We start from the raw sequence: 12,866 nt of genomic DNA on the forward strand, positions 1-12,866 counted from the left end.
TCCATGGTGAAATACTAAAAAGCAATGTTGTGTGCAAGTTTTCAGTATCTAATTGAGTATTAAAATGATGTGTTATTATGTAATTGGGTATTATTTTATCGTTAATTCAAAATCACTTAATTATATAATGATATCTAGTTGTATATTTGAAATTGTATAGTAACTGATGGTTGTGTTGTTCTTTGAAATTTTTCGCACTTGGTACCCTGTTTTCTGTACTAAATTTACTGCACAATAATCACATAACTAGCACTTTCCATTAACATCAAAACTTACCATTACGGATATGTAAATGCAAATGTGATGATGCTTATACAATAAAGAATCAAGCAAAAGGTGCAGTAACGAGCATTACAGCATTCTTATAAGACTTATTACTCTGAAACTCTGCTAAACTTAACGCCGGCAGAAGTAAGAAAGCCTGGGACGAATTCGGAGACGAAGAGATTTTTTCATTTTCTCTCCGTCTCCCCACAGTGCATAAGCTTCCTCGCCGTGCACAGCATCATCTCCTACCTCAAGATCCTCCTCATCCATTCTTAAATCAATGAAACGGCTTATAAGAAGACAAATCACAGTGGTTATAATGACATTCCATACAGAGATAAAAGCTGCTCCCAGAAGCTGAAAACAAATTTGTCTAAAACCATGGCCGAGCTGTTTCATCTCCCATATGCTGTAAAATAAGCCTGGACCATAGTTATTGGTGGGATACATCAGCTTTAGAAGATCCGGTTTGGCCAAGATGCCGGAGAGAACGCCCCCGAGAACTCCAGCCACTGCATGCGTGTGAAAGACACCCAACGTGTCGTCTACGCTTTGGAAGAAGGCTGATCTTCTGTGCAGAACCATCATGGTGTACCACGGAATTGAACCAGACATCACACCCATTATAAAAGCTCCCCATGGCTCCACAAGCCCTGTAAACAAATGATAGCTTTGATTTTGGTTTTTGAGCAATATATTGAATACTTAGATGATGTGTCATTATGTGATTGATGTTACCTTACCCTAAATGCATAATCATCCAATCACATTATGACACATCATCTAAATATTTAATTGGGTACTTAAAACTAGGTGCACATAGTTTTATAAAACGATCCTAACTTGTAGCTAACCTGCTCCAGGTGTGATGCAAACAAGGCCAGTGATCATTCCCTGAACTGCACCAATAACAGAGCTCTTCTCATAGAAGATCATGTCTAGAGAGACCCAGATCAAGAGGCTTGTAGCAGTACAGAGATGAGTGTTGACAATGGCTAGTGCTGTAATTGTTCCTGCTGCAAATGGAGCTCCACCATTGAAGCCTGTCCACCCCAGCCACAGAAAACCTGCTCCTCCCAGCATATGGATTATGTTGTTTGGTGGGAAGTTTTGCCTGTCTCGTGAGTGCCTCGGTCCAACCTACACATACACAAACAAATCAATTTATTTTTCTTGGATTTTATTTTTCAACAAGGATATCAATTATCAAGTCACTTTAAAGTTTGATTTCTTTTTAACCAGAATACTTGGAGTGGTTCAAACAAGTCAAACTCAAAATTAGGATTGTCTTAACCCAAGTTTGCTTCAAGTTAATTTAAATATATGAAATTATTAGAAAATTGTTGACGAATCCATCTTTTTCGGTGACTTTTTATTAATAATAGCAAAAAAGCCATCTACAGTATTTCATAATTTTCCTAATCTCCAAAGATCTAAATGCTTCCTTTTCCTTAAAATTTCAACGATATGAAAATTGTATTATCTCGATATGATTTAAAAAGAATTTCGAAATAGGATAATTTCAATTATAATCATTTCAAAATAGTAATTATACTATTTTGTTACTATTTTTATTAAATCACATAATTTCAGATGTTAAATTCCGTAGTTAGATATGATTAGTTCACCAAGATAATCACCATCAATTACAGTTTATTTATTTATTTTTATAATTACTAATCTTAAAATTAATATAAGCAAAAGGTGAATACATTTTCATAAGGGTTTTGGGTAACTTAAATAAAAATTAAAAGTAAAAGAAATATTGTCGTTTTCAATAAAACAATACGGGTTTATAATGAGTATTAATTTAAATATTAATAACAATAAAAAAATAAAATAATATATAATTATATAATATCACATTATCATTAATACATAAATTGATAGGTTTTTTATTTTTTTAGTAACTTTAATGAATTTTATTTGTTAGAAAACCTAGTGGACAAAAAATGAGGAAATCGACAATTAAAGATTGTAACTATATTGATTCTAAAATAGCGAAACTTTTATATTAATCAAAATATTTGAATTAACAATGACCTAATACTACTATTAATCTATGTAGGATTCATTTTTGTTTTAGTTTTTATTTATTTATTTTTACTTACAAAAGCATTAGTTGTGGATGACAATTACCCAATAAGCAGCAGTGAAACCAGCCACACCAGAAGAAAGATGAATCACAAAGCCACCTGCATAATCAATCACATAGTTCTCCAGAAACCCTCCTCCCCAAATGGAGAAGGCTCCAATGGTGTAAGAAAATGTCACCCACAAGGGCACAAACACCATCCAAGCATAAAAATTCATCCTCCCCAGCAACGAACCAGCCAGCAGAACAACAGTAATTGCAGCAAAAGCAAACTGATAAAACACATAATCACTGTTGGGCACTTGGTAACCCGTCTTAGGCTGCTCCAGAAGGAAGCCATCAGTGAGAGCAGCATGAGGCTTCCCCACGAAAGGACTCATTTTTTTGCCAAAAGCCATGTTGTGTCCCCATAAAACCCAGCAAACAAGCACCATTGCAAAGGCGTAAAACGCCATAAAGGCTGAATTCACAGCCCATTTCTTCTTCACCATGCTTCCATACAAAATCACAAGCCCAGGTACACTCTGCATGCACACCATGGTTGTTGCTGTCAGCTGCCAGGCATTGTCTCCTTTGCTCATCCATTCTCGAGATGCTTCATCAGGATTGACTGCCAGTGGAAGATTCATGGGTTGATTATTTTTTTTGGGGAAAATTTTGGGCTAATTCAGAGATGATTACAATATAATAAAGAGTGGTAGAATTTGGAGAACTTTGAAGTTTTCTCCAACTTTGTGCTCGTCGTACAGAAAGGATACACTGACATTCATATTTGTCTTTAGTTGGTTTTGCTTTGCAATTTGCTTCTGCCTTTGAGAATTCTAGGATTCCTTTTAACTATAATAAAACTATGAATATAAAATAAACAAAATGATAATTTATAAATAAATAATATAATTATTTATTATTTATAATAAAATTATTCTATCAAATATTATTATCTCAATTTATATAAATAAATTTATATTATATATTTATAGATATCATCGATCTTTTAGGAGGTTTTTTTTTGGGAAATTAAAATAAATGCCCTTTTTTGTGGGGTAATAAACAAATTTACCCCAAATTTTGGGGTTAAAGCATAAATACCCTTAAATTGAAGTATTTAAACGAAAATGCCCCAAATATCCCCTTAAATACCAAAACTACCCTTCTAATTTAAATTACTATTTTATTTAAGGGTAATAAACAAATTTACCATAAATTTTGGGGTTAAAGCATAAATACCCTTAAATCAAAGTATTTAAACAAAAATGCCCCAAAATAATACCAAAACTACCCTTCCTCTATTTCTATATAAACCACATATCTTCCTTCATTTTTAACATATCTGAGAGAGATTTCTGGAGAGAGATTTCTGAAGAGAGAAAATAAGTTCGTGTTCAAGATTTCGGGGGTGAAGAGAAAAGTTCGTCATTACGAGGTATTTATCCATGTCATTACTTTAATCGTTATTATTTTATTAATAATGCAATTATATGTGATATTTTATATAATAAATTATAGTTATATGTAATATGTAAAATAATAAAAATTAGATAGGTTATGCTTTAAATATTATAGTAGTATAGGCTAACATGATATTACTTCAATCGTTATTATTTTATTAATAATGTAATTATATGTGATATTTTATATAATAAATTGTAGTTGTGTGTAATAAGTAAAATAATAAAAATTAGTAGGGTATGTTTAATAATATTATTTTGTCAAATTGAAGTATGAAATAGATATAATTGTGTAATAGATATCTGTAAATACTATTTTCAGTCGTATTATTTATGTTGATTATATATTTGATTTAGGCAATATACAATTTAGCTCCAAATTTTAGGAGTTAAGCGAAAATACCCTTATATTAAAGTATTTAAACAAAAATGCCCCAAATATCCTCTTAAATACCAAAACTACCCTTTTAAATTAAATTATTATTTTTTAAAGGATAATGCCAAAACATGATATATTTAAGTAATCACAATATATAATAGAATTACAGAATAAGTATAATTATGTAATAGACATCTGTAAATATTATTTTCAGTCGTATTATTTATGTTGATTATATATTTTATTGTAGGATTAATCTAAATGGCTGGATATGCTTCAATTAGATATGAGGGAAATTGGATAGAAAAGGGTGATAATGTTATAAAATATGTTGGAGGTAATAGGAAATTGATTAAAATCCCAGAACACACATCATTCGAAGAATTAATCGAAATAGTGAGCGACAAGTGTAATATAGATCGACGGATATTTAACATTCAGTTGAGTATGAAACCGAGACATCTCGACGATGGTGCTCCGATAGAAATTTCGAATGATGAGGATGTTGAAGTTCTTAACGGTCTATCTAACCTCTTCAAAGAATGTGTTCCAGTATTTGTTATAACTACATTTACTGATGATAGTTACGAGACTCAACAAGCGAATGAAGATTTTCAAGGTGGTGAGTCGAGCAGTTATCCAGAAAATCAAACTATTGGTGTAGAAGAGATGCAAAATATCCAGATCAATCCGAAACAAGAATTCTTAGAGGAAGATTTTGCACATATAAATGAAGTTAACGTTGATGCATTGTATCACGCAGAAGAATTCCTTAATGGGGGCGAAGCAACTTTTCCAGACTGGAGTGAATTTAATGGAAAGGTTGAACATAATATTCCAATCGAAGAACCAGAGATTGAAGAGAAGACCTATGGTAATAACGATATTAGAGGTACGAGTTATTTTCCAGAAATAAATCTTACTGGTGGGAATGTTCTTACTGATGCATTTCATTGGTTACCACCTTTTCCTGATCAACCATCTACATCTAGAAACTCTAAAGCATCGACGGATACTGATTCTCCAAAAGTTGGTACATTATTTCCTAGTAAACAACATGTGATTGATGCGATAACTCAAGACGCGCTTCGTAGGGGATATCAATTTAGAGTGAAAAAATCAGACACGCTTAGATGGGTTCTTGAATGTCGTAACAAAGAATGTAAATGGCGTGCACGGGCAGTTAGGGTGGGAGAAACTGATAGCTTTGAATTACGTCGTTTGGATAGCTATCACACATGTTGCAGAAATCAGATATTACCTCATCATAGGCAAGCAGGTGCTCGAGCTTTGGGGCAGATTTTGAGGACCAAATTCATTTTAGTTGATCGTATTTATCGACCGAAGGAGATCATTGCTGATATCGCCGACCGATATAAAATTGATATATCATACGCACAAGCATGGCGGGCGAGAAATTGGGCACTTCAATCATTGAGGGGGACACCAGAAGAGTCATTTATGTTGCTACCAGAGTATTGTCTTAATTTGGAGCGTTGTAATCCGGGGACGTGACACATATACTAACAGATGAGGAGGATCGATTCAAATACTTTTACATGGCGTTCAGTTGTAGTATCCGTGCATTTCAACATCATATTCGATCGGTTATTTGTATTGATGCTGCTTTCTTAAAGGGTCGATATCTGGGTCAACTATTTATTGCTGTCGCATTAGATGGAAATAATCAAATATATCCGCTTGCTTTTGGGATTGGTCCCAGGGAAGATCATGACACATGGTGCTGGTTTTTAACGAAGTTGCGGGATTGTATTGGTGAGGTACCTCAGTTGGCCATCATTTCAGATCGACATGTCAGCATATTTTCTGCATTGGCTGAAGTTTTCCCTGGTGTGCATCACGGTTATTGTTGTCACCATCTCCATTGTAACATGCGGTCTAAGTACAAAAAAGAATGCTAAAGTCGCATGGATGTATTGGAAAGCAGCCAAGGCGTACACTGAATTTGAATTCCAACAGGTCATGAAGTCACTGTCCCGTTTGCACCCTGAGGCAACTGCATACTTGTATGAAGTGGGTTTTGATCGATGGGCACGAGCATATTTTCCAGGGCATAGGTACAATGTAATGACTACCAATATTGCTGAGTCATTTAACGCCTTAGTCAAACATGCTCGAGGTTTACCTATTACTATGCTGATCGAGTTCATTAGAGGTACATTACAGCGATGGTTTTATGAAAGAAGAAATCATGCCAGTAAGTTCATATTCACTGTTATACTATGTTATAAATATGTGTTACTAAACTTATACTTGATTACTAACCAGATGAATTTATATTTATATGATTTACAGATGCTTGTACCAGTCCAGTCACACCTTGGGTTGAAGATAAGATCGCAAAACGTGTACGGAAGTCATCGAACTTAGAAGTGCGTCCTATAACAACTGAGCGATACCAGGTTCTTGGTAGTGGCCAATGCCAATATGATGCCCTGGTAGACCTGACGGAGCATACATGTACTTGTAGAAATTTTCAATTATCAAAGATTCCCTGCATGCACGTTATTGCTGTAGCCAGATATATGAAGCTTACAACTTGCCTTCAATGGGTGCATTCATACTAAACAACTGTTGAAATTAAAAAATGTAACATATGATAGAAGAAATTTCTGGCACTTCACCTCAACCTCCTCCCAATCCGTAATCGGAGCATCCGCATGTGGTGATCGATCGACATCGGTAATATCCTATGACAATATTAACATTTAATATTAGTAAATCAAACTATTAAGAAAAGAAATAACAAAGTATTCATTATACAATGTACGTACCTCTAATGTCGAAACAGACGTCACAATGGGAGCCGTAATCGGAGCATCCGCATGTGGTGATCGATCGACATCGGTAATATCCTATGACAATATTAACATTTAATATTAGTAAATCAAACTATTAAGAAAAGAAATAACAAAGTATTCATTATACAATGTACGTACCTCTAATGTCGAAACAGACGTCACAATGGGAGCCGTAATCGGAGCATCCGCATGTGGTGATCGATCGACATCGGTAATATCCTATGACAATATTAACATGTAATATTAGTAAATCAAACTATTAAGAAAAAAATAACAAAGTATTCATTATACAATGTACGTACCTCTAACGTCGAAATAGACGTCATAATGGGATCCGTAATCCGCGCAGCCACAGAAACGTCAGGCCGCTGTCACAAAGGACGATATTAACAAGTTTAGGAAAAATCAAATTACATATGTGTAAATGAGATATAATATTGTATATCTATGTTTGCCTAACCGGAATAATCACAGAAGGTGTCGACGGAGAAGACCGCATGTGAAGTGATCCATCGTCGCCGACATCCTGTATCAGTATTAGCAATTAATATTAATTAATCGATAAGTTATATTTAACGGGATTAATAAATGTATAATCAAATAATTCAGATATAACATTTATTTCAAAATGACGTTCTAATTACCTGAACCATCGTATGAGGTGCCATCGAGAAAACCTCATGCGATGATATATAATCGCTGATATCAACAGTCAATATCATATCTTCTCGGGATGGTCTCTCATCAAATAACCGACGCTATAATAATTTTAACATATTAAAATTTATTTCAAAAGTAACATTCTTAAAAAACTATAAGCAGTTAACACTCACATCGATAACAGGTGGAGACGGGAACGTGAAAGCCCCTGTCGATACTCTGTCACCATCGTCCCGAGAAGGCTGTAATATAATTTACAATTATTATAAAATTACATATGATTGCGTATATAAATAGATGAAATATCTTATAAAATATTAACTTTTTTACCTGTCCGACAGTATCTGTGTGATGAGAGTGTCCGACCTCCGTACGAGTCGTCGTATCCACTATACGACTCAATCTATCCTCCATAACAGTCATCCTACCCTCGATGACTCTAAACCGATCCTCCATCCTAGCCTCTAATCCAGTAAGTCGATCTAAGATAAGATTTCCCCATCGAGCCAATGCAGCATCAAAGTGATGAATGGAGAAATCTGATCCAGTGGTAGGAGGCATAGGCACGGGATCCGGTGATATGTGCTCAGTGGTAGGGGGCCTAGGGTCGCTAATCGGGCACGTGGGAGGGGGCTGAACAGAAGCATCAACAGGAGGAGGAGCAACAATCGGAGAACTGACGTCACGAGGACTCGATGGTGCATCTCCTGACGCCGAAGAAGATCGACTATCCGATATCCCTGTATATCGGACGATATCCTCATACCACTCCGTATCTCTCTCAACAGGAGATAAATCTAATGGAAAATTAACATCATCCTACAAGATATTTATTTTCAGTATTCATTATTGTCATATCCAGAGTATATGTTAATATTTAATTAATTAGTACTTACTGGATCTCCAGTGAAGATAGTTGAGATAGAATCCCATCCCGGAATGTCCTTCGTGTGCCATCTCAACATCCGGGCGGCTCCAATATACGGCGACTCGTCTACCCATCGAAATAACGAGTCCAGCGTCTCATAAATCCAAAACTGCAATATCAATATAAATCGATTATTGTATATATTTACAATCATATTAAACTAATTTTATTTTAAACATTCATTTTTTGTTTGAATTAATAAATATCATAATTACCTGAAACGCTAATGGAAATCCCATAATGCCATACTGCTTAAGCTGATTTTCCTTTTTCTTTTTCGGACCGGAATCAATAGAAATTCGGGAGATGTTATCGCATATAGAGCGATATGTCATCTGCCACACTCATACTCCCCACGGGTATGCATTAAACCCATCCAAATGATCAGCTAATTGTAATATCTTCTGGGGAATTGTTTTTCTCAAGTCACTCCCTAACAACCTCATGTGAAGATAAAACAACAATGCTAACTTAACTGCATCAGTGTCATCCTCCCCCCACGGTCTCTGCTGGAAAACACGACTCATATCAGCATATGTAACTGATTTACACCCGTGAAAATATGTCTGGAGGATCCGCTCTGTGGCCTTCGATGGAATGTAGAGGTCAATATCTACCAAATGACTGAATCGAAGGCCCGTCATAATGGCGAACTCATATGCACTGAATCTGACATCCACGTCATTAACCCGAAACCATAACTCCTCTCCCGAAGTCACCTTATTTACTGCTCGAAGGATGAAGGAATGTACTAGGACCCCACTAAATCGACTATCCTTCAACTCTAGGAAGTGTCCGAAACATGTACGTCGAAACATTTGTAATTGTCTCTCTGTTAATAATTTTTTTATCACGGCTCCAACATCTCTATATCCACGTGTAGTAACTTGAGCCTTGAAGTGCTTTTCGAGAGGGAATCGCAGTTCATCTCTGCTTTCGTCTCTTTTTCTCTTTTGTACAGCTCCCTGTATGAAAATTAAATTACAATTATATTAAATTTTTATAAATTTTAGAGAATAAATTATTCAATTCTATACATAGAGGCCTTATTCGGAAAAACAGATATCAAATTCGAATTCTACACGTCAAAAAACCTTAAGATGGTTAAATTTCAATTTGATCCCATATGGAAAATATCAAAACAGCCCTAAAATTTAATAAAATAACATTCTGCCCCCCTGATTCCAACAAGAGGAAACGCATGCTGGATAACTCTGGAAAATCGCAATTTGCCCCACCACACGAATTCGCGTGTCCATCACGCGAATTCGCGCGTCAACCGCGCGAATTCGTGAGTCAACCGCACGAATTCGGGGGGTTGACCGCTATTTTGCCAGCCCACAACGTTTTCCTATTTATGCTATGCCCCACCACACGATGAAAACACGCATTTTCACCCCCATCCACACGAATCCGTGTAGTCCAACAAGTTTGAAAAGTTCAAAACACCTCCCCGTCCACAAGAATTCTGACCACACGAATTCGTGTGGTCACTGCGCCATTCGCGTGGTCACTGCGCCATTCGCGTGGTGACTGCCGAATTCGTGTGGCCACATTTCACCTTCCAAACTTCGTTTTTCAAACTCTATTTCAACAACAATCAACTCTAAACCTAATCTAACATAAAAGCCCTAACAAAATTCATCAAAATCAGCAAGAAATCAAGCATTTTCTTCGAAAATTTCAAACCGTAAACCCTAACTCAAAACACCCAAATTTCGCATCAAATCGCTCAAATTGTGAAACGAAATGCATAAAGAGATGACAAGGGTTCTTTTACTAACCTTTTTGTCCATCGTCGTTGCCGGAAGACGTCGGAAAAATCGCCGGATGAAATCGGAGTTGCCGAGTGCGCGAATCGTGTATTCAAATTTTTCAGTTTCGTGTGTTTGGCTGTTGTGCGCGTGGTTTTGGACGATTTTGAGTGGAGGGGCATTTTCGTCTCTTCGCAATTTTGGGGCATTTTCGTTTAGTGTCAAAATTTAGGGGTAATTTCGTTTTAGCCCTTAATCTTTGGGGTAATTATTTTAATTTCCCTTTTTTTTTTCGCATTTCGTTGTATTGTTATATAAATTGTTAAGGAACAAACATAATTCAATCATATCCGCAAGATCTTCCATAAATTTATAAAAATCAAAACAGTTTATTATAATTTAATTTAGGGGCATAAAAATTAAAAATATCGACCAGAGAGAGGCCATGGCATTTGAGCGACCGAAGGCCATGAAAATAAAAAATGCTGACCATGGCGCTGCGATTATCAAACCAATTAAATTATTTTTATTAGGCCAAAAAGACTTATTCCACCCCAAGGTTTCTTGAAACTTTCAATTGGTACTTATTAAGTATTAAAAATTTAAACTCTTATCTATAAATAGTTAAAATTGATAAAATTAATTAGTTTTAAAAGTAAAATTATTATTTAATTAATAACATATTAAAAATAATAAAACTTTATTCATTTCTCTCTTGGTTTAAAAAATAAACAATTTTTGTTCAGAGACGAAGACGTTAGAGAAGAGAGAGAAGGTCAAAGAAAGGAGAGAGGGCGGGAGGAGATTCATCAGAAAATGGAAACTTAACAAGGAAAAATGTTAGTTTTCTAAATCAAAGGAAAAATAGATAAAATTTTGTTATTTTTAATATATTACTAATTAAATAACATTTTTACTTTTATAATTAACTAATTCTGTTAATTTTAACCATCCATAGGTGAGAGTTTGAGTTTTTAATACTTAGTGAATACCAGTCTGCAGATTTAACAAACCTCGGTTGAGAATAAGTCTTTTGGACTTATTGTTATTATTATTATCTAATGTTTTGAATTTGATTAGCTGTTGATGGACATTATCATTCATTTTTATTTTGTTGGATTTTGCTAGGTCAAGACTCTACTTCTTCGCCATTAACAAATGGCCTCAACTTTTCAAGCACAATAAGTAATTTCTTATTCTTTCAAGTATATATTCTTCCTATTCTTATATGATGGTGATCATACGGGCAATTTTAATAATCTCAAAGGTTTTTAATTTTTTTAATCATAACCCTTTTTTTTTTGAAAAAAAAAAATTAGGTGATGCTGGAAAGAATACGAAAGAAAAACGTGTGATGGGTTCAATCTACCCTTCTCTTCGATAGTAAATATGATCAATCACTTCATTCCAGAAGAGTTCGGTTATTTTGAGTAGAGTTGCCAATTTTTTACGTAACACATAAAAAGAAGTTCGAACTGAGTATTTTTTATGCCAATTTTTATTTGAGTTGTATTCAAATCAACTCAATCGCAAATTAAGTTATATTTGGGTTGAGTTTTCGTATGTATTGTATTTGACTCCCATCAAAATTAATAATACTAGATCAATTCGAGTCATGTTTAAGTGATAACTTGTAAAATATATCATATCAATCAATTCATAATTGATATTATATTCGGATTGAGAGTCTTTTAATCTAAAACCCACGTCAACCATCATATTGGACAAAAAATAATTATATTAAATAAGATAAACCGTTGATTTAAACATATATTTTTTTATATATACAACCGCTTTTTGTTATTTTATAGTTTTTAGGTTAACTAATTTATCTGGTTTGCCATTTAGGCAATTTTAAATCTTGAATTGAAGGCCTCCTCGAGTTCTGCCGATGGTTATATCTCATTTATGAAGGGATTAATTTTTTTTTAATTTATGATGAAGCACGAAATCGAAATACAAAAACAAAACAAAGATTGGTTTGAATCATTCGTGTAGTCATATCACTTCATTAAATATCATTAGACCTTTCCATCTTTACTTGTCGTTTGTTGGAATCTCAATTCCAGATTTCATTTATTATGAGCATCAAACACTTGGAAACACTTCTGCCCATCGGTACGGTGCTTTGGTTTTTGTAGCTTCCTAATTGTCAATTCTGTTTTATGATCTTCAATTTGAAATTGAAACCTTCATGGAGTTAAAAGGCGGATTTGTTCGAGTCAAATCCGCTTAAACTCGAATCTGTATTCAATTCAAATAAATTAAATTTGGGTTAAAGCTTTTGTTTGATAGTTTATCATGAGTTTGAGGGTTTACTTGTAATTTATTTTTTTGGTTTTATTATTCTTCCTATCGATTTTTTTTTTACCAATTTGAAAGAGTTTAAACTCATCTTTATTCGGATTTAACTCATCCGGATAATCTTTCTAATATTTGTTTAACTTAGATCTTGATAAGCAATAAGACGTTACAAATTAATATAACAAAGTTAATGTAATTGCAACTAATTA

General features: G+C 34.4%; 2 protein-coding genes across 2 annotated transcripts; one reads left to right on the forward strand and one right to left on the reverse strand.

Annotated features, from left to right (window-relative positions):
- Positions 1-253: 253 nt before the first annotated feature.
- On the reverse strand, positions 254-3,141 carry LOC123199807 (ammonium transporter 2 member 3-like). The gene is made up of 3 exons (XM_044614869.1): positions 2,407-3,141; positions 1,122-1,407; positions 254-920 (listed from the first exon to the last, which is right to left on the reverse strand). The coding sequence occupies exons 1-3, from the start codon at positions 2,989-2,991 to the stop codon at positions 397-399; spliced, it is 1,395 nt and encodes a 464-aa protein (XP_044470804.1). The 5' UTR covers positions 2,992-3,141; the 3' UTR covers positions 254-396.
- Positions 3,142-6,001: 2,860 nt separating this feature from the next.
- LOC123199527 lies at positions 6,002-6,777 on the forward strand. Its single transcript, XM_044614565.1, has 2 exons — positions 6,002-6,407; positions 6,506-6,777. Exons 1-2 carry the CDS (start codon positions 6,002-6,004, stop codon positions 6,775-6,777), a joined length of 678 nt encoding a protein of 225 aa, XP_044470500.1.
- Positions 6,778-12,866: the final 6,089 nt, after the last annotated feature.

Source organism: Mangifera indica, chromosome 16, assembly GCF_011075055.1.
Source record: "Mangifera indica cultivar Alphonso chromosome 16, CATAS_Mindica_2.1, whole genome shotgun sequence".
Taxonomy (NCBI): domain Eukaryota; kingdom Viridiplantae; phylum Streptophyta; class Magnoliopsida; order Sapindales; family Anacardiaceae; genus Mangifera; species Mangifera indica.

Coding starts and splice junctions, on each gene's coding strand:
- LOC123199807 (XM_044614869.1), bottom strand. CDS start 2,991: ATGAATCTTCCACTGGCAGTCAATCCTGATGAAGCATCTCGAGAATGG. Junction 1,408..2,406: donor GTTTCACTGCTGCTTATTGG/GTAATTGTCATC, acceptor GTGTATGTGTAG/GTTGGACCGAGGCACTCACG. Junction 921..1,121: donor TTGCATCACACCTGGAGCAG/GTTAGCTACAAG, acceptor ATTTGTTTACAG/GGCTTGTGGAGCCATGGGGA.
- LOC123199527 (XM_044614565.1), top strand. CDS start 6,002: ATGTCAGCATATTTTCTGCATTGGCTGAAGTTTTCCCTGGTGTGCATC. Junction 6,408..6,505: donor TGAAAGAAGAAATCATGCCA/GTAAGTTCATAT, acceptor TATGATTTACAG/ATGCTTGTACCAGTCCAGTC.